The sequence below is a fragment of the Aptenodytes patagonicus genome, chromosome 3 (assembly GCF_965638725.1).
Source record: "Aptenodytes patagonicus chromosome 3, bAptPat1.pri.cur, whole genome shotgun sequence".
NCBI classification, from domain to species: Eukaryota; Metazoa; Chordata; class Aves; order Sphenisciformes; family Spheniscidae; genus Aptenodytes; species Aptenodytes patagonicus.
The window spans coordinates 54,312,693-54,338,067 of NC_134951.1; the positions used below are offsets into that span (position 1 = coordinate 54,312,693).

The 25,375-nt window shown below is 37.5% G+C and overlaps 1 protein-coding gene across 1 annotated transcript in view; it reads left to right on the top strand.

Annotated features, from left to right (window-relative positions):
• Positions 1–24,478, top strand: part of CDC40 (cell division cycle 40) — a 42,267-nt gene extending 17,789 nt beyond the window's left edge. Inside the window, exons 4-15 of the mRNA XM_076333410.1 lie at positions 5,555–5,638; positions 7,626–7,765; positions 8,391–8,487; positions 10,169–10,308; positions 11,598–11,672; positions 12,331–12,376; positions 13,775–13,876; positions 15,179–15,294; positions 15,377–15,510; positions 20,664–20,740; positions 22,941–23,085; positions 24,009–24,478. Of these exons, the coding sequence (XP_076189525.1) occupies positions 5,555–5,638; positions 7,626–7,765; positions 8,391–8,487; positions 10,169–10,308; positions 11,598–11,672; positions 12,331–12,376; positions 13,775–13,876; positions 15,179–15,294; positions 15,377–15,510; positions 20,664–20,740; positions 22,941–23,085; positions 24,009–24,186 (1,334 nt within the window). The 3' untranslated portion in view covers positions 24,187–24,478. The remainder of the gene's footprint in view (positions 1–5,554; positions 5,639–7,625; positions 7,766–8,390; positions 8,488–10,168; positions 10,309–11,597; positions 11,673–12,330; positions 12,377–13,774; positions 13,877–15,178; positions 15,295–15,376; positions 15,511–20,663; positions 20,741–22,940; positions 23,086–24,008) is intronic.
• The last annotated feature ends 897 nt before the right edge of the window (positions 24,479–25,375 follow it).

The following is a 25,375-nucleotide window of genomic DNA, read 5'->3' on the forward strand; positions in this document are numbered from 1 at the left end:
TGGTCTCTTTAAAGTCATCTTTTAATAGCTGGCAGGCATTAGTTCTTTTTCTCCTACATGGTGCCTTTGAAGTGTCCCTGCATTTGGAAAAGGCTTTACCCTTTGGTGCTCACTTTCTGTTCCTTTTTAAAATCTTCTTTACTTAATATAGCCCTCCTGTTTTGAGATTGAGATCATTGTAGTAAATGTTTTTATGGCTTTCTTTGCTTCCTCAACAATGTTGATTTATACTGCATTATGGTCATTGTTAAAATGTGTATCCTTAGAAAAAATGTTTTAAAATCGTTTCCTGCACTGCTCAATTGGCTTTTTTTCTTGTGAGTCTCTAACATGACTGCTTCATGGTACAAGTACATTGTGTAAAAATGCTGTTTCCATCACATCTTGGTGTGAGATTTGCACAGTCTACTACAAGGAGGTGATGAAAATATGTCATTATTGCTTTCCCTAGCATCTGTTTAATCTCTGTTACCATTTCGTGGTTATTGCATCTTCTGGCTGAACAGTCAGTAAGGGAGTCCTGGCAACTGTACTCACCACTACTTAAACCTGGAATTTCAATCCAAAGGATCCTTTAAAGCTTGTTAACGCTATTAATTTGTTAATCTGATTTGTCTTTAAGCTTTCTGTAGCATATAGCATGTTTCTCCCCACTGGTATGACCATCTTATTTCTGTATTCTTTCTACCTGCTAAAGAGTGTATTCTATCCAGTTATGTCAGTATTGTCCTACCAATTACATTAGTTCATGAATTTTAAACAAGATATTCCGATTTCACTATGTATTATTTTTAGCCTGTGCCAGTTTGTATGCATGCTTGGGTTTTCCATTTCCCTGCCCTCAGTTTAAATAGGATTCTGTGCTTATTGCTGTCCCTGTTATCTGAGGTTTCAGATTTCTGTGCTTTTGCTTAAGGATATGTCTTTTTTTAAGGTTGTGTGTCATTCCAAATCTGCTGCTGTCTTTATTCTTTAGGATACAAAACATTGTAGTTCAGGCATATAATACACAAAAGGAAAAGCCAAATCTTAGACTGCTCTAGTCATTCTCCCTTTTTTTTTTCCTTTTCCTTCCCTCTAGACACTGGATTCTTAAGCTGTCATTTCATCCCTGACCCCCAAGAGGTTGTGAACCCTTGTTACTGTGAATGCAAACCTGCTTCTCTTGTCTTTCAGACTCCCCAGGAGGAGTCAGGGGATATTCAGGTCCTGTATCCACAGACAACAGCTTGAAACCTGTCATCTAGTCAGATCTCTTGAGTCAGAATTGCTTCAAGGTCATTTCTATTTTTATACTATTTTGCATGGTTTTAATATCTACATAAATATTGTAGTTGCAGTTTTTTCATGATTGTAATAGTTGAGATTTTATTGATACCACCCTGAACCTCTGGGCTGCAAATTTAAACTATTTCTCCTATTCCCTTCAGCAGCCCTAGCAAGCCATGGATCATTGTTGTCTCTAATATCTAGCATATTGAAACTACCTTTGGGTCCATCAGTTTTTCACCTTCTGTCCTTCATCTCTCTTTAGACTGACAAGCATGTTTCTTCAATCTTTTCTAGGCCTTGCCCCCATCCCCAACATTTTATCATTCTTTTTAATCTCAATTTTTATCTAAATTTTTCTTTAAAATACACTGCTTAAAACCAGACACGCCAATCTAGATTAGGCCTTGCCAGTGCTGTTCCATGTTTTATATAGTTTTTCCTTTGCAATAAATCTCAGATTTCTTTTTTCTTTTTTTTTTCCCTCATTGGTGTCAGATAGACTTGTTAAGTGTATTAACACCACTACCCTTGCAGCCTGTGGTTTTTTTCCCCTGTACCTAATCAGTTGTTTTCTTTTTTTTTTGTATTTGTCATTCAGCATGTCTTTGCTGAAGTTAAATATTTCACACTTGTCTTTGGTGTCAGCTGCAGGTTTTACAGGTACGTGATCCTTTGCTGATGGCATAATCCATAAAAATATTGAATAAAATAGTCCAGGCAGGCCTGTATCTTGTATAAGATACTCTCCCAGTTTGATGGAAAGCCATTAATAATTACTCTGTGAGAGTTTGACCTTTTTTTAATTGGTAACCAGTTTTGCATCTGCAGTCGTAGGTAATGTACCCTATTTTGAATCCATTGATGTAAGGCAATCTTCTTATATAATTTCAGCTATTAAAGAGAAGGCTTTCTCTCTAGAAAAACAAATTTCTCTTCAGAAGCCATTATGATGTAAATGGCCAAAAGCTTAACTAGCATTATTTTTCCAATGTTGTAGTCCTTGGAGCATGGTTAAAAAGACTAGGAAGTCCTAAAATACAAGCACTTGTTTATTCTCCTATATCTGTACCCTCAGCAGAAGCAGTCTCTGTTCTTGAAAATTCCCTTTTGAGCATTGTTTATTTAAAAAAAACAAAAGGCAATATACTCTCCTTAATTATGTGGGCATATATAAATTTTCAGTGTGAAGCAGAATTACGGATTATTTTTTACATGCTGCACACAAACTGTTCATGAATATGGTAGAAAAATAATTTCATAGCTATTTCAGCATCAGTACTCATCCTAGAAGTGGACTGCTTCATTCATGCAGCACTTAGTATTTTAAAATCTCTCCTTCACAAGATATTCATGTCCTTTTTAATAAGAAACAGTCTTCTGTCCGTGAATCTCAAAGCTCTTCATGAGTATTCAGCAACTTGGCTATAACAGGATTACTTCATCAGTAAGACTGATATTTTAAGAGCTTAAAATGAGTCTGACTTGGAAATAACACTTCTGATTTTTTTCATCTATTCATGTTACGTGCAACACCTACAGTCACTATTACCTCTTACAATTGTAGGCACTTTATTCTGTGATTACTTTGATTCTGCAGAGAGGCCAGTGCAGTCAGAATGGGTTAGTCCAGCTGTATTTTTCCGCATACCTGAGCTACCTTGGGTCTCTGTATGCTGCATTGCACAGTTTGGTGTAAACATACTTTAATTAGCTGTCTTTCTGGAATGCACATCAAAGTCTGATTATTTAAGCAGCCATTTTCAGGTGCACTTGAAGTTACGGATGTAGGTATAATTGTACCTTTCTTTGCTAAAACGTGGCATGAAATATCTACCTCCTAAATAAAATTGAAGGAGATGTAGAAGTCAGGGCACATTATATGGCATACCAGCTGAGTAGGATAAAAGCAAGCTGTCTTTTGCAGCTGCATTTAGGAGTCTCAGCCAGAAAGAAAAGATTCTTATTCACATATCCACTAGAAAGTAGAAATTGTTCAGAGCTTTTCTATGGGAATGATGCTGGACCAAATTCAACCCAGATATAAGAAGTCTCCGCTTCCACGGGAAGCTGTGCTTGGCCCAGGGGCCCTATTCATTAGAATACTGTCCCTCTTATGCAAGTGCCGAGCAAATAGAGTCCCAGAGACTGCGTCAATACAGTTGGAGGACAAGGAAACCACTGTATTGATTTTGACATAAATCCAAAGTAATATCTCTCTGCTTTTAACAGAAACCTTATAGCATGGAAAAGAACTCATTGAAATAGTGGGGCTTAATAAAAGCAGGCAGTTAAATTAGCAAAAGTCTAATTGCAGTGTCTGCTCAGTTTGGTTATCCATGGAAGTAAATCCTAATAATAGTCTAGAATAATTTTTTTGTTGTTTGGTTTAGGTATAGTGGGAATTTATATTTCGTAAGAGGGCATTGGTATATACTTCTCTCCCTATATCATACTGATGGAGCGTCTGGGCATAGGTTGTTCCACAACTGGGTCTTACCAGGTTTGAAGCTTGAGAGTTGGTCTGCAGGTGGATTGCTCCATTTGTATGTGAACACTTGCTGTGTTCTTGGAACGGCTCTTCTACTAATTTCAATAACTTCTTTTTTTTTCCCCCAGCATCTAAAAAGAATTGAACTGGACCATCTTCTAGGACAGTAGTCTTTCTGAGAAATGGCTGGGGAGATGACCTCCTTTGGCTATTGGGATGATGTTGATAGGTTCTTAACTTATATGCACCCAAGTGCTTTTATGGGCCGTTGGTCTCTGGGGTGGACTGGGTAATCTCCCACTGTTCTTGATTGTCTCTGTGAATCAACAAAAATATAAGAATTAGATTGTATGGTGTAGGATTTCTTTGATTTTGTGTTTTACTGGTGGTTTAATATCTTCATCGCTTCTTTCTTTTTTTTTTTTCCTTTTTTTTTTCCTTCCTGATATGGAGAAATTCTCATTGGGTCCTCAAGGGACATTTTGTCACTTGAATAATTTTTGATAAAAATTGGTGATATGTCCACCAGGGTGCAGTCTTTCCCAAAAAAAAAAGCCATGGTGGTCAGTAACTGTTCAGTGCACCTGTTCTTGGAAACTAGATTAATTTATTCATCTGTCTTATTCTCGTAAGATCATGCTATCAGCTTCAGGAGAAATGGAGAAAAACTGTAAGATATGTGTATTAAAATGAGAACCTCAGTATCAAAAATTGTTATTATCCTGAATATCTATGAAATGCTGGTACACTTTCTAAATTATTTGTAAGAGTAAATGCAGCAGGTTTTGGGTTGGTTTTTTTTTAATGAGACTCAATAGCCGTAATCAGGAAATGAAGGTGTGAATACTTAATTCTTTTAAAAATTAAAGGCCATTGCTGCTGCTTCTGATACCATCCACATTAGTTAAAGCAACTGCTTTCAAGTTGAATGAACGAGCCTTCCCAGCTCTGGCAGGAGGAGGATAAAATAATTTCTGCAGGGGGAGACAGAATATGCACAAAGCCCTAGAAAACTTCATTTGCTTTCATTTTTTTTCCCCATTTCTGTCCTCTTCCTTCCAGCTGCTGCCATCCCCAGGACTGCCAGAGATGAGTAGCACTCTCTTTGACCCAGTGGAGGTAGTGGGCAGTGCAGGGGGCTGCGGGGCCAGAGGCTGCTGCTGAAGCCAGAAGGCTCTCTGTGTGCAGCAGCAACAGACTGGTTTCAGTGTGACTTACTGGCTTTGCAAACCAAGGAACCGTGCCCTGAACTAAAGCAGCATCTGTTTAAAATCACGTGTCACTAACATAAGATTTTGAGCTAGTCTTTCCCTTATGCCATGTTACAACAAGAAGAGGTTGCTATGGCATTTCAAAATCTAATGTTTGCATTACAGCAAACTGGTCTGAATTCAGTGTTGACCTCACTTGGAGTAGGGTGTTGGGCCAGGGGCCTCCTGAGGTCCCTTCCCACCAGAAAGGTTCTGTGACTTTGCTTCCTGTGACTACCCTCCCTTTGTGTCTTATGTTAACCGTTGCCTATTATATTTATTTGCTTCTCTATCTTGTGCAAAGTTAAGCATTCTGGCAGCAGTGCATACTCAAGGGCCTCAAGCTAATACTTCGTAGTATTCTTAATACTCAGGCCAAGTGAAAAGTGGATGGGATTTCAAATTATCAACCCTTCCTCATCCCTAGCTCCTTGAGAGCCAACAGGAAAAAATTTCATGGAGTGGGGGTGGGGGCAGAGTAATAAAAGTTGTACAAAACTAAAAAGCTTGAAATAACAGTATTTTATTTCTCCTCTTGTTCTAGGTTATGCATTAGATCCCTCTATAGATAACCCTGAAGTTGCTACCAAATATATTGGTTCTGTAGAAGAAGCTGAAAAAAATCAAGGTAAATAATTCAGAATCTCGTATAAATGACTTGCAACTGATGACTTTCCATTTCTTCTTCAGTAATAAATGGAATAGGTATCGGCAAAGGAAGGAATTATGAGAGACTTACCCATGTCCAAAGACACAATAAATGAAGACGTGTTGCAATTGTAATGTGAAGAGGGATATTGGGGGCTTTGTTTTCCTGAAGTAGCAAATATTTCAGGTTATCACTATGTCAGATTTCAAATTAGGATTTGTAACTGGAACCCAGCATGTGCCATTACATGAATAGAATTGATCTGTATATTTGAAACAGAGTTTTTCGGTCCTCTTAAATTCTGTCTTAGCTAAAATTGTCATATGTCTGCATTAGGATACTTGTATGTTGGGCTAATCACCTTAACTGTGCTACTCTAGCAAACTGATCACTCCACGCAATCTCTAGCATTCTGTTGCAAATTGCATGTTCCCTCTGCTTAGCAGAGTTAAGCTGTTTGGGTTATTAGGAAAAGAAAAACCATTGGAAGGTTGCCAAATGGTAAAGGCATAGTGCCACTGGGAGGATTGACTACCAGAGGCATGGGGTTTGTAATTAATACTTTGATACAAGATATTTAACACTCAAAGTGACTTCTTTGCATTGGAAAATTGTACCTGTGTAAACTTTACAGTTATGCTTTCCCTTGCCTTTTTCTAACATCTTATTCACATGTGTATGCAAAGGTTCTCTATTTCTGTGTCCTCTTTCATGGAATATATCCAAGGTTATTTCACTCTTTCCTTCCAAAGTAAGATAAAGAACATAGACTTATTTTGGTATAGCAGCTACAGACACTAGACAGAAATGGCTAAGATTAAATAATTTCAAAAATAAAAAAATAACCTTTTCATAATGGAATTTTAGAAATTTATTTTAAGAAAACTCTTCATTAATGTACAATTCCTTCATATGATCATTACTTTAATTTTTACATTGCCTATTTCCCATTGCTTATACAAAGCTCTTTTTGGCTCCCTTGCACTAGTTGAGTATTACTGATGCTGTAGGAAAACATTGTTTGAAAATTGCACATAATTGTATATACAACCTTTTGAAAAACTTTTAAGTCATTACGTTAACATCTTTTAACTTTAATTTTTTTTCCTCCCATACCTATATTGTTTAATGGTTTTGACAAATGGAATTCTGAGAGCACAGCATTTGTCAAAAGCTAGCATTTATATGGAAGAACAAGATAGTTGTTGGAGGTAGATGACCATGTCAATGGGGACAGACTTTTTAATATGGCTTGTAGCGATAGGACAAGGGATAATGGTTTTAAGCTAAAAGAGGGTAGATTTAGACTAGATATAAGGAAGACACTTTTTACACTGAGGGTGGTGAAGCACTGGAACAGGTTGCCCAGAGAGGTGGTGGATACCCCAACCCTGGAAACATTCAAGGTCAGGTTGGACGGGGCTCTGAGCAACCTGATCTAGTTGAAGATGTCCCTGCTCATTGCAGGACCTTTAAAGGTCACTTCCAACCCAAACCATTCTATGACTTTTTATTAAATTAAAATACACAGTTGTGGTTGGGGTTTTGGGAGACTTGTCTTATTTTGGTTTTGGGGGGTTTTTTTAGAAACAGAGAGAGGTGAGGGGGATCAGAAGCCAACTGTTAGGACTACTCTTTCAAGCACTGCACTATTTAAAGTATGAAAATTGATGTATTCATACAGTCTGCAGATTGTTAAAAATGCATGCGTACTTGCATGATTAAATACTCTAACGAACCATGACACACAGTTTAAGTGGTTCCTCTGCCACTGTACATAGTTAGCAGTGTTCATAGTTAGAAAAGTTAGCAATGCTTTGGCCAGTTTTGCTCAAATGCTTTTTCCATTTTGCTGTGTGTATTGGAAGGAGTGGTGGTGGTTTCTTTCTCTTAAACTGACTATGGTGTGACCTATGGTGTTGTATTCTGTGCTAGCAGCTAGGCAGTGCATTGTTTCTTTCTTCAGGTTTAACAGTGTTTGAAACGGGACAAAGGAAAATTGAAAAAAGGAAGAAATTCAAGGAGAATGATGCATCTAATATTGATGGTTTCCTGGGACCATGGGCGAAGTACGTTGATGAAAAAGAAGTAGCCAAACCATCAGAAGTAAGTGCTACTTTAGCACAATAGATACAAATTGTTAGTACATTGCAGTAGTTGTAACAGAGATCCAGCTGCACTAGTAGTCTTTCCAAGCAGAAGATCCATGCTATGCTTTAGGGTGGTAGAAACATTTCAGGTGATATGTCCAAATAAGGTGTTCCGAATATTCTGCATTCAGTTATTTGCAAGGCTGTTTGGAAATAAAATTAATGGTATCTGTGTGTTGTGTGTAGAGTCTGATTAAAAGACATTTATAAACAGAAGCAGCTTGAAAAGAACTGAAAGTAAAACTTGTTTGAAAAAGAAAAGAAAAAAACAAACAGAAAAACAACTACCCCCCCAAAAAAACCCCTCTCCAACCAACAAACATCCTTCTTGTTCCGTCAGCGATGTTTAGCTGTAGTCTATGAATAAAAAGATAGCTTTTTAAAAGATTTAAATACTATGTACACTGAAATTACTCTGGTTTTCATAAAGGTACTCTCTTTATTGATGCTTACAAATATTTCTAATCTCATTCAGCAAATGTGTTCTTAATAGTAAGTAAACAGTAGTGCAGTTCTGGATTTTGTTATGTGATTCTGAACACTGAGTTTTTAAAAGTCAAGATCATGTTTTATTTTTCCAGGAAGAACAGAAGGAGTTGGATGAAATAACAGCTAAGAGGCAGAAGAGAGGAAAACTAGAAGATGATAAACCTGGAGAGGAGAAGACTATATTACATGGTAATGGCATCTTCCTGCCTGTTCTCATTTTCTTGCTCACTGTGTTTTCTTACCTGCTGTGTTAATTAGTAAGGATGGCAGACAGCCTCAGCAGTTTTGCTGAGGCACCTTGATGTTTCTGTATTGGAGATAATAGTGCTCACATGAATAAGCATAAAGGACAGGGAAAGAGATAAACTTGGACTAATTCCACTTCATACTGTGAAGAGCAGCGTGGAAAAGTCATCTTTCAGGGTACTGGTTTTATTTATTTATTTTTTTAATGGTATTAGACGCACATATCCCTTTCCTATTTTACAGAGCAAACATTTTAAAGTTATGAGTTTAGCTTAATTTCAGCTTCAGAATTACTGCAGTTTTATGTTCCAGTACTTTCATCAGCAGGTAGTACTTTGAGTTATGGCTTACATACAATTTAGAAAATCACTTGGACTTTATACTTCCTCAGTTCTTAATGTAAATGTTCTTGCTGTCATACTATGAATAATTGTGTATCAAATAATTACCCTATGGAAGCCTATAGCATGTGGTACCTTCAAAGAAAATGGTTTGGTAAGTAAAGTTAAGTGATTTTTGGAAACTTACTTCAACTCTCTGCATGCAAAACAGTCCTGCCTCATGTTGCTTGGCACAGATGGTTAGGTAAACCAAGTCTCTCTTTGTTTACCGCTTTCTACAGCCAGGCTCAGCTGGAGCATCCTTTCTTATAGGCATTAAAGAAGAAGTGGCTATGAGATTGTTGCTGACATCAGTGCTTCATTCTGTTTATATGTAGTAGATCATGACTATTTATTGAATAGTGACAAGCATAACAAACCTGAAATTTTAGCCACTGAGCCTCCTATAGAATAATTATTTTGTATCCAACTTTTCGTGGTCTCTAGCTGAAGTTTCATGGTGAAAGACCTTACAAGATAAACTTTAATCTTCTCAAACACAAACATTCCAGAAATATGCCATTTTGTAGACGTGTAAACATTGATACTGTGCAGGAGGTCACTTGTACAACCAAAACTGCCATAACAATAACCCAGAAACTGAGAAATTAATTTAATCAGTGCGCAGCTTAATGTCATGGCTCTCCAATACAAGTCTACTCTGAAATATCCATTTCTATGCAGAATGCATCCCTGCACATCTGACTGTCCAATCACTTCCTAAATCTAGTTAAAGAAGAGCTGTTGACTACCGCTGACCTATATTGGTTCACACTGGCCAAATGGATCTCTTTTTCTCTGGTTTGTAATTCTGTTGATGTCACTGACACAGCACAGAGCTGGCTGAATATGAATTGCAAGCAAATGCCAGGGTTAGAGTTGCACATTATAATCTGTGTAGAGTTAGTGTAAGCAAACCTTTGCTGGCTGGAGGAACTCTCTTGCTGTTTGATGATGAGTAAGATGTGTAGGGGGGAGATTGTCTTAATGTTCAGATTATCAGATTCAAGCAGACTTTGCTGAAATGACTTAATTTGAGCTTAACTGATGTCCAATAAGATTCCACATCTGTGTCCTATGAAGTGGGTTTTTCTTTTTTTTTTTCTTCATTCCCTCCCACTTCACAGCATAGCAGCTGTGTTGATAATAACCTTAATTGCGTGAGGCTGTCGAGCCTTTCAAAGATTATAACCTCTTAAAATACAGGCTCTTGGCTTCTCAGAATTCTGTGTTTACCCTTTCAGTTAAGGAAATGTATGACTATCAGGGAAGATCTTATCTTCATGTCCCTCAAGATGTTGGAGTTAATCTACGTTCTACAGTGCCACCTGAGAAGTGCTATCTTCCAAAGAAACAAATCCATGTGTGGTCTGGACATACAAAGGTAGGAATTCGTGGCTGTGAGCGTGCATCATAAAAACCCACTTCACTTTGTGTCTGAAGCTAGTAACTTCTATAAAACTGAAGTATCAGTAGAAGGAAGGAGTATTTTCGTCTTTACCACATTATACGTGTAATTGGTTGCATTACACAGTCATACAAGGTATTTGCCTGCTCAAATGCAGTTGTTTACCTGCATATACTTTTTCATGAACATAGTGACTTCCTGACCTCCTTTAAAGGGACAAATATTATTCAGTGACTTCTGTGGGACTTGGAGTTATTTCCTAAACTACCACGTGAATAAGAGTAAGGCTAATTCTAGAGATCCCTGAAAATGCTGCTTTTTTTTTTTTTTTTAATAGTAAAAGTACTTAAGGGCTGTTTCATATCAAACTTATGAAAAGTTACATAGGTTTTGTGATTATGATGCATCAGCATTACAGGATTCCCAAATACAGTTATTACCTTTGAGAGGTCTGCCTTGTTAAGAGGTTTTTTTTATGATGCTACTTAACATGTACAGTTTCTTCTTGTGCCAGAGCCCGTAACTATATACATAATTTTGGTATTAAAAAAAGTGTTTCACCGATCAGATTTGTAAAGCCTATACTCAATTTGCTGCTTCTTTTGCCTCTAACTTTCAGTATTGCTTGGGGGAATATGCTGTGCTGCAATGGACAGCACCTTAATGATATCTGAAAGATGGAAGAAAGGAGGACACAGAACACTTCTGGCTTTTACCCTTTTTTAGTTGAGTCACAGCTCTGAACTCTTCTTCAATGATTGCTGCATCAAAGAGCTTGTAGCTGCAACTATCAGTGCTTTCCAGAATAACATCTCCTCCCCAAAGTCTAGTCACTCCTCTGCCTATTATTCTATTAGAACAGACTGATGCGTAAAAGAGCTTTTTCCTTCAAACAAGAGATGAATAATGATATCGATGAGAGAAGCAAAAGAAAGATGGGCTGACAAATCTAGAAAAGCTGGGAAAAACGGTTGCCCAAACCCGCAATTTGTATTTCTTTGCTGTGTTTACCACAGTAATGGTGTGAGTGTTGAAGGAGGGTATATATACAGCTGTTGAAGTGAATCCATTTGTTGCCAATAACAATTGTTCAAAATGCATTGCTCTTTCTAAAATGGAATGTCAGTAGGTTATTTCTTTTCAAGATACAGTATCTTTATATTTTATGAAGATAAGCTTTAGCTTTTTGCTTAGAAAAGAGGGCAAGTGAACTGAGGAAATATCTAGATGCTCCACTTACTGTTTAATTTTGTCCTTGTTTACAGGGTGTCAGTGCAGTTAGATTGTTTCCTCTCTCTGGACATATACTGTTGTCTTGCTCTATGGATTGCAAAATTAAGGTGAGTTATTCTTCTATTTTCATGTATATATTTTATATCATCATCAAATACAGACAATGCGTTTTGAAATACTTAAACATTTGGTATTTCTACCAAATGCCTTTTGTCTGTGTTACTTTTATTTTTCTCACTTGATTTTTAAGTTACAAATTCATTGGAACAAAGCTAGAAATAATACACAAGACTGTGGGTATTAGAACAGTGTTAATCATTTAGTAATAGCATTTAGAAGGTCACAAGTTCCTCAGGTTATTGCCCTTGTTATTATAATAATTCATTTTCTGTGAAGCCTAGTTTTACAACTAGCAATAGGTTTCTGCTGAAGTGTTTTACTAAAGCATTTGTGGTCTTGAACTAATCTCATTTTAGTCCAGTATACATCATATTAGAAAGCTGATAATTTTTTTTACTAGCAAAACCTTAGGGCTTTATAGTCGGAATATGGCATGGGGTTTTTAGTTATTTTAAGGGGGTTTTGGTAACAAGGTGACAGAGCATTCTTGTGAATTCCTGGGTAGATAGTTGTGATTAATCAGTAGATGTCATATGTTTGTAATTAGTTTCTTAAAAGATGTTGCCATATATGTTTGCGCTTAATTTCAGCATCATTATTGTTTAACAATTGACATCTTTTCCCATCCCTTTTTTTTTTTCCAAGCTATGGGAAGTATATGGTGATCGAAGATGTCTACGAACATTTATTGGTAATAGTCTTTTTTTTTTTTTTTAAACTGATGTATATTTAAAACAACTTCGTGGAAGGATATGATTTAGGTTAGCTTAGTAATTTATCATAGAGAGGACTTGTAGGCATCCAAGGCAAATGGTATTCAGTATAATCTTGGCAATAAGAATTGAAAAAGGTGCAAGTTTTTAGTGAACATTTGTCATTATTCCAAGCAATTTAATGTTGACGTATAACACCTTACGACCCTTAAAACAAAACATCAGTGTACTGCAGTCATCAATACTTTATGCAAGACTCTTCCAAAGGCAAAATTGTGAAATTAAATTGCCCCATCTTCATGTTGAGAACAGTAGCCCTGTGTATTTTTGCAGTGAGGGCATCTTGTGGTCTGATGATCCCACCTTAAATAGATAGTCTCTTCTGTACTGAGTTTCTAGTGCAAAAGCATGGGATTTTTTTTTTTTTTACAGGGTGCCGTCTTTGTTCATGTAACAGGTGCTTTTTAAAGCAGGTAGCTGAGAGAGACAGAGAAATGCAAACTTCTTAGCAGCCTTGAATGCAGAACAAAAGCATCTGATTCCCCTTTTGAAATGGGAACATTTCTAGAACACTGAGTGAATATAAGTTGAGTAACAACAAAGAAGTCTTTTGTCACCTAATATTTCTGATGACAGCAGTGTGGTGAAGATAATGGCTCAAAAAAGGTTCTCTTTCAATAGACTGCTCTTTCTGAACAGTTTGACTGTTTTTCTCAAAAGGTCCTTATTATCAACCAGATTCACCTGCTGTTTTGATATATTTAAGTTACTGTGCCAATATTTTAACTAAAGAGATCTCCTACAAGTCTGATGCAGTGGTCAGATGAAAGTATTGGGGTTGAGGGGTAGCAAGGTTAACACCAGATGAAAGCATTCTTAATTTTCTGATCTAATATTTCCCATATTTTGTACCTGTTTTCTAATTTTAAATGTTTCTCCTTTAAATGTATGTCCTGTAGTGTTTGTGTCTCCTTTTTCATTAGATGTTGACATTTATTACAGTATTTTATACTTCTCTTGCAGCTCTTAACTGTGACCAGAACAATCTTTGAAGCCAACAGTACCTGCTTGTTCTGCTTGTGTATCAGTTTATGAATGATGCACAGTGGTTGGTTCTGTGCAATGCTATTGTTTCTCTCTCCAGTGCTTTAGAGGTGTGGGGTTTGGGGGGTTTTATTCTCAGCGTTTTTTAGGAGTTACTTTTTCTTTCTCACTTGAATCATTCTTTACTAGTGCTCATGAAGAACTTCAATAAGGAAATATCTTTGCATTGTTAAAGACTGGAGCATTTACCTTGAATAATGTTTTAAAAAAACCCCATTAATTCTAAACATGAATGGATAAAAGTTTATCATTGCATTTTTCCTATCTTGTAGGACATAGTAAAGCTGTTCGAGACATCTGTTTTAATAATGCTGGCACTCGGTTTCTTAGTGCTGCATATGACCGCTATCTTAAACTCTGGGACACTGAAACAGGTAGGCTTGTATTTGTAGATGCTGTTATTTGGCACTGTGTTTAATTAATAGTAAATATCAAGATATATTATCAGTCAGTCAGGTTGTTTCCAATTGTCCTTAATATTGTCATGTAGTTCAGTGTTTAGGCTTTCATTACAGGATGAATAGTCTTTTTTCCTAAATGTTTAGTTGTTATCTGTAATGGTGCAATTGACACTACCTATATACCTGTATTTCATATACCTTTTTATTTGAGAAGTTTGATAGTTACTTGTAATGCCAGAACAATTTTCAGCAAAAAGACGAAATTTTACCAAATCAGTTAATTGCATGTTTACATTTACAGGCATAAAATTAAGTAATGAAATTACACTTTAGACCTAAATATTCTTAATCTAGAATTATTTCACTTGATCTTTTGGTTAACCTGAACTTGAAGAGCAGTCCAAATAAGAAAAGGTGGTAGAAATTGAGCTGCTGGTATAGGGAATGGAGGGTAGGTCTGATGCTGTCACAGAACTGCCTGGGAGATACTCTGTAACATTCTGCTCCAAATAGTTTCTTAAGCTAAAAAGATACAGGGTAGATTTTGTCAATATTCTTTAAAACGTAAGTCTGTTCCTAAGACAGGAAGTTTCCATGTTGAAAAAAGACGTTAGCTTTCTTTGGTTAGCAGTGCCACTAGTCACATACAGGTGACAGCCAGAAAGGTATAAGTCAAATTCTTCAGAGTCTGAACTCAGTTATTTAGACACCTGAAAAATGTATTACGCTTTCGGACTACAACAGGCTCCTGTAAGTTACGGATAACATGTAATTAGGGTATTTATGGCTGAGGCTAGGAGAAGAGGTCAGTGGTTTGTTTTGCAGTTGGATTACTGTTATCCTTTTCTAGGCTTAGGATTGAGGAATTCTTGCCTGAGTTTAAGTTTCTTGTCAAGAAGACCTCTGATCCTAAGGAGGTGATGCTATGCAAAGACAGTGGTCAGCTTGTGATATCCTGACCAGTCCTGATGTCCTTGATATGTCCTGATGACATACAGGGTACTGAGCAGTGATATTGTTTGGAAAGCTGTAGTAATGGTACGGAATAGTTTGTATATGTATGTGTTTATACAGGTGCGTGCATACAAATGTGAAAGTATAATCAAAGAGCAGGGTAGATTCTACCCTCTAATCCTCTCAAGGGCTTTAAAACAAATATTTCCTGCTGTTAGTAAAGTAAATGTAGAATGAATGGTTTTTATCAATATCTGCGAAGAACTAATCAGCCCATAGAACTTCCAACCTGACGTGCTGTGAATGGCTTGTCTGTTGCAGGGCAGTGTATTTCAAGATTCACAAACAGGAAGGTTCCTTATTGTGTCAAGTTCAATCCTGATGAAGATAAACAAAATCTCTTTGTTGCAGGAATGTCAGATAAGAAAATTGTGCAGGTATGTCTACTTAATATCTCTTCCTCTAAAAATTACAATATTTAGTAAAAACAAGGTCTTATTCTGACTTTTTTATTTGTAGTGGGATATTCGAAGTGGTGAGATTGTGCAGGAATATGATAGGCATTTGGGAGCTGTCAACACCATTGTGTTTGTGGATGAAAATAGAAGGTTTGTGAGTACGTCTGATGACAAGAGTTTAAGAGTCTGGGAATGGTAAGTTTAAAAATTTGAATTTTAACTTGAAGTCTATTATGAGCAAACTGAGAAGAGAGTTTATTTTTAAAAGTATACGTAGCACATAGGATACTGGAGTGTACTGAGTTCTAGCTAGCTGAAGAAGAGCTGAATTTAAATTTCTACAATTTTTTATGTAATTATATATGCAGTAGCTAAAACGTTTCACAATAAAGTAGAACCAGAACAATCTCAGCTATTGTTGTTGCTAATTTCTGGTAACTGTTGAAGTTGGGCATATACTCTGCAAACTCCTGCATACTGCCACTCAGTCTAGTTCTTAAACATTTTTGTCCAGTGAAAGGAAACATCCCTTCCAAAATCTTAGTATAATACTTTCAATGTCTTTGAAATCATTCTTAATGTCTAATAGTGAATTACTGTCCTACTGTACTGCAATTTTTGAAAACTTTTGAAAAATTTTTTGAAAATTTTGAAAACCTAAATCACTGTATGCGAAGTAAAATGTCTTAAATAGCCTCTGTTTTATTGGTGCAGATTTTATATGGGCATTGGGCTGTATTTATTTTTAGCATTAATTATTAATAATTTATCTTTTTAGAATCATTTCTCTAGAGATTTTAATCTTTAAAACCAGTTGCTTCCTATCACGTTGCTGAATGCTAACCAACCCGTCCTGGCTTAATGCTCAAGACACTTCACAGATTTCCTTCTCTCCCAAAGAAAGCATAAAACAGCCCTGTCAGCCTGAAGCACGTTGCACTCTATTAGTGATCTCTGTTCTCTCTCTTTTCCCCAAGGGTGTATTAGCCCTTAAATTAATCTTTCAAAGAAATGCCTGCTCTGTTACATTAGTGTGTGTCGCTTTTGAAAGCTTTGAACTTGGATGTGCATAGTATTATATAATATTTGGCCCATGTATGACATGGCTAGTTTAGTGTAGCTTCATTTCTGGTTTTCTGGTAGTCTGGGGTTTTTGGCCATCATTGATACCCACAGTATGAATACAATAGATGACAGAAAAGTGAAAGTCTATCTAAGAAAAACTCATAAAAACATCATTTTAAATGGCTTCCAATTTTTAACATATCTGGGGAGAAACCAAATCTCTCCTATCTGAAATGTTTTCCACAAGGTTCTAGGTACTAAGATTTTTCAGCTTAGGACTCTGAAGATTTCTCTAGGATTTCAAATTTCTTTTTGAAATAATCACTCCCATATCTTTAGGTATCCATTTCATTTTGCCGTTCACACATGCAAAGCTGTTGCACAATATGGATGCTAGTTCAACAGCTCTGTGACTAATCAGTTCCTTCCTAGCTTCTTTTTTTTTTTTTTTTTTTAAACACCTAGACAAGAGACTCCAATCTGTGGTATTTTAATGTTACCCAAGCAGCCAGCAAAACCCTCAGCGTGTCTGTGATCGGCTGCTATCATTGCCAGTAGCAGCGGTGGTAATGACCAAAGTCTGGGAACCCAGGCTTAGGCTAGACATGTAGTGCTGTCACCATATGTCACTCCAAGAGAGCCTCTGTTCAGTATTTCATAATTAGTCCCATGTATTTACTGAGCTCCTTAAAGAAAAATCTTTACAATACCATATCTGCTAAGGAGTGTCTCCTCTCTGGTGAGTGGGAGGAGGATCTCACTTGCACAAATCTGTTATTTCCTTGAGATTGGATTGCCCTTGTTTTGTGAGCTTTGTGTTGATGGCTGAAATAAATAGCAAAGTGGGTGGATTTAGTCACTCTGTGGGGAAGAGCAGCAAAGGCAAAAAGGTTCTGGCATGGGAACATTGCAACCTGATTGTTCCAGTAGCAGAAGTTTTTTTCCTTCTGAAGAAAAAAATACATACTAGCTTGCTGTATGCTGAAGAAAGCTCCCTTGTTCAGATAATAGGGAACTCAACTGTAGGCAATATTCTGTAATACAGTCGTCGAGGATTTTTTTTTGTTTTATAAAAAGCAAATGTAATGCTGTCTTCCTAGGCACAACTTGAAAACCTTTCTTCACAACCTGCTATGATATATGTTAATCGGTCTGTAGGCATATTTCTATAATTTCAAGATCCAGATTTTTACAATACGTTAAAACTAAGTTAATGTATTCAGTACAGAAGCTTTTGGAGCTTGAAAGCTTCCATGGCAAATTATTTCATGCTGCACCTCAAATCTCTTTTTCCTAAATTTGTAAGGAAAATTATTTGCAACTTAGGGTGATTTGGTTACTGCACCTTTTGGCATGTTTCCTTATATGTTCTTCAGCGCAATACTTCTTCGGTATCCTACAGAAACAAAGCAGAAGTAATTATGACCTGAGTAGGGCCTTAAAAGACAGTAACTGAAGCTGGTCTAATTGCTTAGCTTCAATTGTCTAGAGGAATTTTGTAGTATGTTTTGTAAACACTTTGACTTGGCCAGGGCTGGTAATGGGATGCCATGTCAGACTTCATCACAGTGGGGAACTTCTCCCCTGAGAATTTAAATCTCCTTTCCCCAGGAGTTCATCCCATGCATAGATTTCACTGTGCTGTACACTGAATTGCAGTTGGTTGGCTGCTGAAAGTTCAGACTGCGAATATAGGACAGACTCTTGCAGATGAAATGGTTTCTTTAGGAGTCTTAATGGGAGTACTTTAAAATTTGTCTGCTTTTGCATTTCATGTGATTGTTATCATTACAGCAGTGATATTAAAGTTGACAGGGGTATCGTATTCTGTGTTCTTTCTTCTAGAAATGCAAAATGTTATTTTGTCTATGTCTGCTTCGTATGCATCTGGTCCTACTTGGATAAACAGTGAAATGATTTGGACGATTGACCTTGGAGGCTTTTATTTCCTTTTACCTTCAAGTCAGCTAGCAAAGCAAGAACTGTACGCTGGTAGTTTAGCTATTATCCTGGCAGGCTTAGGAACCTTGTCATGTCTGTAAAACCATACCCCTCAGCAGGCCTTTTCTCTCCATTGTTCCTAGTAGAGATACAGTAGGCTCCTGAGGGAGCTCTTCATGATGTGCAGATCCCAAAATTGGATTGGGTTGGGTTTGGGTTTTTTTCTTTATTCTTTAGAAAGGGTTTTTCTCTCTCCTGCTTGGGGAAGAAGTTGTGCTAGAACCCCAGAGTATCACATTTCTAAATCTTGGCTAGCAGATATTACTTTTGATATTTAGAACTTTTCAACCTTTGAAATGCTATGAAGTGGGGAGAGGACTTGAAGATCTTTAAATTTAAAAAATTTGAACAAGCGATATATCACATGAGTTTTGAGGTCAGGCAGCCATGACAGCATCTTTCTTGGTAATTTTTTTTAAATTTTTTTTTAAGGCAGCAGGCTGATATCACTTATTTAGCAATTTGACTGGAAGCAAACGTGAAACATAAATGTATCTCTTTATTCTGCTTAATAGTTTAATGCAGCATATCCTGCAGCTGTCCTAAGTGTGTCTGGTAGGCTTCAACATAAAGCAGAGCTGTCTTGAATAAATTCCAGTAGCTGAGCCTGCCATCATTTGTGAAGGGAGAAAAGGCAGGACAACCTGTGCTGCATTTAAAGTTCTCACTGCAGTACAATTCAGCATTTGGAGATGTATCTTCTGTGATGAGACTTTTTTAATGGGGCTTCCAATGAGATTGCTTTTACCTGGCATTGAGGACTCCAGATGACCGGTGGGCTGAGGAAGTGTTGGATGTTGGGAGTTGATCAGGATCTGGCCTTACTGCAGCGATGACCTTGTGTCCTCTGTCCTCTTGCAGGTGGGCTTTGAAGCTGTTTGGGTATTGGTGCAAAAGGGTAGGATGGGGCACGGGGGGCTGCACTTCCTGTGCTGTCATGTTGGTCAGCCTCAGAGATTATACGGACTTCTTGTTATTCCTTTACAGGTTCACTGTCCAACAGTAGTCTTAGGTCTGCCTGTTCGGAAGCCAGTTACCCCTGCGCGTGCTCTTATCCACAGAGTGTGTTAAGTGGGTTGCCCTTCTCAGGCAGAGGGGTAAATGATTTTAACACTTAACTCGCAGGAGCATTTGTGTTGCTTCCTGACAATAGAGCAGCTTCTCACCCCGCTGCCCATGCGCACATTACTTAACACAGGATGACGGGAAGTAACTTACACTACAATAAAATAGAATTGTAATTACCTTGCTAATGTCAACCATATTGCCATCCAGCAAGGCTCGGTCAGCAAGTACAAGGCAGCCACCCACGCTCTCTGCTCCGATAGTGTCCCAGCAGCTCTTCTGCTGTGCGAATTAGACAATGAAGTCATAACCATCCCCATTGTATTAATGAATGTTGCTACAGAACATCTTGTATGTGTTTTCTGCTGAATACATTAATCAAATCTGTTTTCTGCTGGAGATTTCTTTTGCTTAATGAGAAAGACACATGCATGCCTTCCCTTTTTACCAGCCTTCTAGTGTAGGGTATGAGGAATACTGTGAATATGCATGGCCCATTAGTAATTCAATTTATATAGTCAAAAGCAAATGACAGTTCTGCAGAGTAAGGATTAGACTGTACTTGTTTTTTCCCTAGGTCCACAAGCCTTTGTACAGGACAGCATATGTTCTTATTAAAACATACACTGGCACTGTCCTGTATGGAATCGAGACAAGAAAGTTCACAGTTCAGTTCAGCTGTGAACATTTGGAACTGGTTGGCATCCCATTTGGGGAGATCAGGAGGAAAAGGGCATTGTCAGAGAGAGAGACTCCTGTTTTCCTTTAAAAAAGAAAAAAAAAAAAAGAAAAAAGTCAGAAATATTCTAGTTAAAACAAAACTCAAGTCAGTAAGACATTCCAATAAGACACATGCATGTATCAGTCTGTTCTTGCTACCTGTATAAGAATTTTGTAAGAGCTGCAGTTAAACTGGAGGCAATAGAGTATCTTTGTGTTACAGTTTTACTCTTAACAATTGGAATTATGATTCTGCTTTAGACTCTGGGTCATTTGATGGGGGTAAATTCACTCTATTGGAGGTTATCCTGTAGATGGCTCCACAGCTGGAGCCCTCTAGGTGGGCATTTGTAATATTTTTGAACTTTTGCACGTTCTTCCTTTGGACACCACCATACGCTCTCCATGGTTCAGTGGCTGAGTACGTCAGCTGACTGGAGGCAGCCCTTTGGAAAACCTCCATGTCTTCATGAAACACATACTTCTTCCTTTTGCAGGGACATTCCTGTAGACTTCAAATACATAGCTGAGCCAAGTATGCATTCGATGCCAGCCGTGACTTTGTCTCCAAATGGTAGGTTAACACTTTACTGCCTTCTTAGGCCTAGTTTACGTAGGCAAGTCTTACTGATTATACCTCTGTGATGTTGCCACGTTGCATCCCCCTGCCACCCCACACTACCCTCCCCCCCCAAATCAGTGTGTGCATTTATTCAAAGATTGGACTGGATCTGGTTTTGATTTAAAAGTCTTAAGAAGAACAAGTATGTCAAAATGAGGGGTTATATCAGGATAACTGTATCAATTTAAATTTAGACTGTCATCCAGACAGGGCAAAAGGACTCTTTCTTTTCATAGAGCTACTCTGTGCTCTTTGCTGTATTTAAAATATTAAGAGAAACAATGGTGGGAACTGACGATGGCTGCAAAGTACTAAGCAAGTTCAGCAGTCCTTGTGGTGCCACCATTAAAGCAGAAACTGATGTTGCACATGATCATGTCAATGCTGTTCCTTTCTGTTCTGAATATAGCCCAAATAAATCTTTCATAAGAGAAATCCCAAATTATCTCACTGTTTCTCTATGTTAATATTTCACTGGTGTTTATGTTCTTTAATTAGTATCAAACTGAAGGAGGATAAAGGTTTAGTGCCTCCAGTAATCAGTCCTTCTAACAGGACAAAATTTCTGTTATCTGTTTTGGCCAAAATTAAATAGCTTTAGTGTCAACATTATTAGAGTGTTGCTAGATTTACAGTTAACAGTCCCATTATGCTGAGTAGTGGCTGATCAACTTGTTGCACAGCTAATGTTTTCAGCCAGCTATCAGCATCAAATTGTATTTGCTTTGCATTGTAAATATTTTATTCTTAACAAGAGAAGTGGGTTTCTAATATAAAAAGGAAGATTCTGGAGAAAGAGATAGCTGCATTTAAAAATGTTAGCTTCCCAAGCTGGCCTATTTCAATCCCTGTTTCTGAAATTGCACAACTTGCTGTGTTCTAATCCAGTTTTTCAGTTCATCTCATTCTTCCACATTGAAATACTGGATTTCTCATTCTTTTTCCAGTTCTGGCTGGCCAGCATTTGATTATTTGATTTCTGAGATGAGACAGTAAATGATGTTAGGGATAAAGTAGTCATCTTTTCAGCTCAAGATATCACCTGTCATGTTAACTAACATTATCTTGACCTACAGTAGTCCAATATCACACAAAACAAGTTCTTCTGGAACAGTTACACTACAGATTGTGCCAGACACGTCATGCATCATTTTGGAGTTAAATGAGTCCTTTAAAGAAAAGTAGATTGAAATTTTTGCAGATGTGGAACTTTTCTGCTTAGGGGCACTGATTTATGAATCTCATCAATTAAAATCTTCCTCCTGAGTGATGCAGGAAACAGACCTTTTAAAAAGTAGAAGAGGAGAATAACATGCTTGGGGTACACACTTGATTTGTTTCTTTGGGAGGCTGAGAAAATCCTCAAATTCCAAGCTAGTAGCTGGAAGCGTGGTCAGATTTACAGTCAAGTCAGCACATTTTATGTTATCGCTGTTTGCATAAAACACTGTAAAGGCAGTGACGATATGCAGAGTTCAGGACAGAAGTGTCTGTTCTGTGGTGTTCTGTAGCACATCATCATTGGATTCTCAGGCAGGAGTTAATGCACTGCCAAGACACAAAATGGGATAGACTTAAGATTAGAAAAGCCTGGGTTTTTTCTTTCACTAAAATATCTTCATAAATTGTATTCCATTAGGGCAGAGAATACTAAATATTTGCAAAAATTTATAAAGATTTTCAAACTCCTGAGTCTACCTTAGACCTCTTTTTCCCACAAAGAAAATAAAAGGTGACCATCTTAGAGTACCCACAAAACAGATAATCAAATATATTGCAGCTGATGGTTTTTTTTACCTCATCTGGATTACTTCATTATGTGCACCAGCAAGCTTACTCAGTAGCTGAAAAACTTATCAGCAAGTCAGTGGGGTTGATGCAGCACATTGTTTTAACAGCCAGAGCTGTTCTAGAGTTCTGAGTGCATTTTGTAGGAATAGGCATCCCAAATCCTGTCAAACATAAGGTTTTGCTTCTTGGCAGTTGTACTGGGCAGAAGCAATATCAGCTGCTACCTAGAACCCTGATACATAATGAAAATCTGGATTGAGATAGTGCAAGAAAAGTTATAAAAATATCTTAAAACCTTCCAGTTAAGTCTGTTTCTTCAGATGCGGCACTCTGATACCACCTTTGTTTATTGCATTTATAGGGAAGTGGTTGGCTTGCCAGTCGATGGATAACCAAATTCTGATTTTTGGAGCTCAGAACAGATTCAGATTAAACAAAAAGAAAATTTTCAAAGGTCACATGGTAGCTGGCTACGCTTGTCAAGTGGATTTTTCACCTGACATGAGGTAAGTTTTTGTGGGAGTGAGCTTCATCTTAAAACTTGCTGGCACAGACACTGAATTTCTTTTTTGAGTCCTCTGCAACATTCGTTGATGCACAGCCATCCTATTAACTCGGCATCAGACAGAGTTCTCTAGTCAAGCAGCAGAATGGAAAGTTTGCTCTTGCCATTCGATAGGACTAAGTTATACCCAGCAGTTGCTCTGAGCACCATTTAGGAAACAGTCCATGTAGTCCAGATTCCCCATTCTGCAAAGATGATTTACGCTGCTGTTAAACCATCCAGAGAGTCCCCTTGTCTCCCACCCTAGCCCTGGTGCAGCACAGGAGGCTTCCAGTTCTGCCTCGCATCTGGCTCTTTTTGCGCATGGTCTGCAGCACAAGGTCTATTCCCACAGTATGCACTTGTCTAGAATACCTGGGATTTGGACTTGCCCAGTTTTCCCAGTTTGCAGGTCTGGCGTGGGTATCCTCATTTATTGTTCAGAGGCCCGTCTTTTTCATCCTGTTTGCTTAGTAATATGCCCATACATTTACCACTGTATGTACGTAAGATTTTCATTACTATAAAAACTGGAGAATAACCTCAGCAAAACTGGAGGAAAAAGTGAAGTGTCTATAAATTTTAGAGAAACTTCTGGCACTTTCTCTTTTGCTGATGGATGTATCCTCTTTAGTTCCAGTAACACAGTGTATGGTATAATCTCATTGCTTAGCACATTTACCTCGCAGTTGATGAATCACCTTCTGCAGGACTTGTGCGCGTTAGAGCACAGCGTGAATGCTAATTCTTTGGTAGGTACGTTTGCAGACTGTCAGACAGGAAGCTCACTGGGTGAAGCTCTTTTCCATTGCTCAGTGTAAAAGTATTATAATACAAGCAGTCTTCACACATGATACAGCTTTTATTTTAATCCTCTTAATATAGCTATGTGATATCTGGAGATGCAGATGGAAAGCTTAACATCTGGGACTGGAAGACAACAAAACTCTACAGCAGATTAAAAGCGCATGATAAAGTCTGTATCGGTGCAGTGTGGCATCCACACGAAACATCTAAAGTCATTACATGTGGCTGGGATGGTCTTATTAAACTATGGGACTAAAGAGGATGCGACGAAGATCTAAAGATGGAAGTCTGCATACCTCTGAGATTAGAGTGAATTCCGCTGTAAGGATGGGTAGACGTTTGTAATACCGCAGTTCTCAGCTAGCTGTATATATGCACTAAAAATGGGAAATCTTCAGAAGACACAGCTGAAAGGATATAGTTCTAAATATGACCTCTGAGTATGAGAAGCTGAGGTCATCTGAAGCATGCAGAATCAAGTGTTAGTTTGTCATGTCACTGTTTGTGCAAAACACTCTTGTAAAATAAAATAATTTTAAGAAAAACTATTTTTGTGGTTCTGGCTGTCAGAGATGTGGGGAGTTAAAGGAGAAAACCAGCAATTGTGCAACTCTCTTCCTAAGAAGAAATCTTTGATAGCTACTGCAATAGAGCTGGAGAAGATGCATTTGTTTACCTGGGTTTGGGCGGTATTTTGTTGTCCCCAGAGTACTTCTACCTTTATAGAACACAAAGCCACTTGCTAAGATCTGTTAATTCGCAGTAGAAATGAAGAACTAATCAGAAGCTAGCAGTCGTCAGATAAACTGTATCGACTGAAGACTGTATTCATAAACTCTTGGTTTCTGTCTTTATTTAACAATAGCATCATGCTGGTCACTGAGTTTTATCTTTGCAAGTACTCCTCGATTTCAAGATTTTGCTTGTAATGGTTGTGTGTTGTGTTGTTTTTTCTCTTCCCATATGCTCTTAAGTCCCAATAAGCATGACATATTAAAGAAAAAAAAAAAGTGAATGTCTCTTGTTCAGTTTGGAATACATTGTATTATAAACCCCATAAAGTTTTTGACAATTTAATGTATATACGTCACACTTTTTCTCTTTAAAGAACTTATTTTTAATAAATCTTTTTATAAAAAGTCTGCTTATCTTCATTCAATTCTTCTGTCTAGCAGTGTCCATATAGAATATTTCTTACCATTTGGTATTTTAATTTGCGGTTGTACCAGCATTCAGATAAACTCATTCTCTTGCACTGTTCGTACAAAACTAATGCAAGCTGGAACCAAGAGAAAAAAATCCTTTCAACTCCCTATCCGCTCTCTTTTTGAGCACATAATGGAAATAAATTCATTACACATTTTTATCCCATTGATCAGTCTTTAATTGCACTTTTGAATTACACTATATTGTTTGCTATAAATCCAATCACTGCTCATCAATGA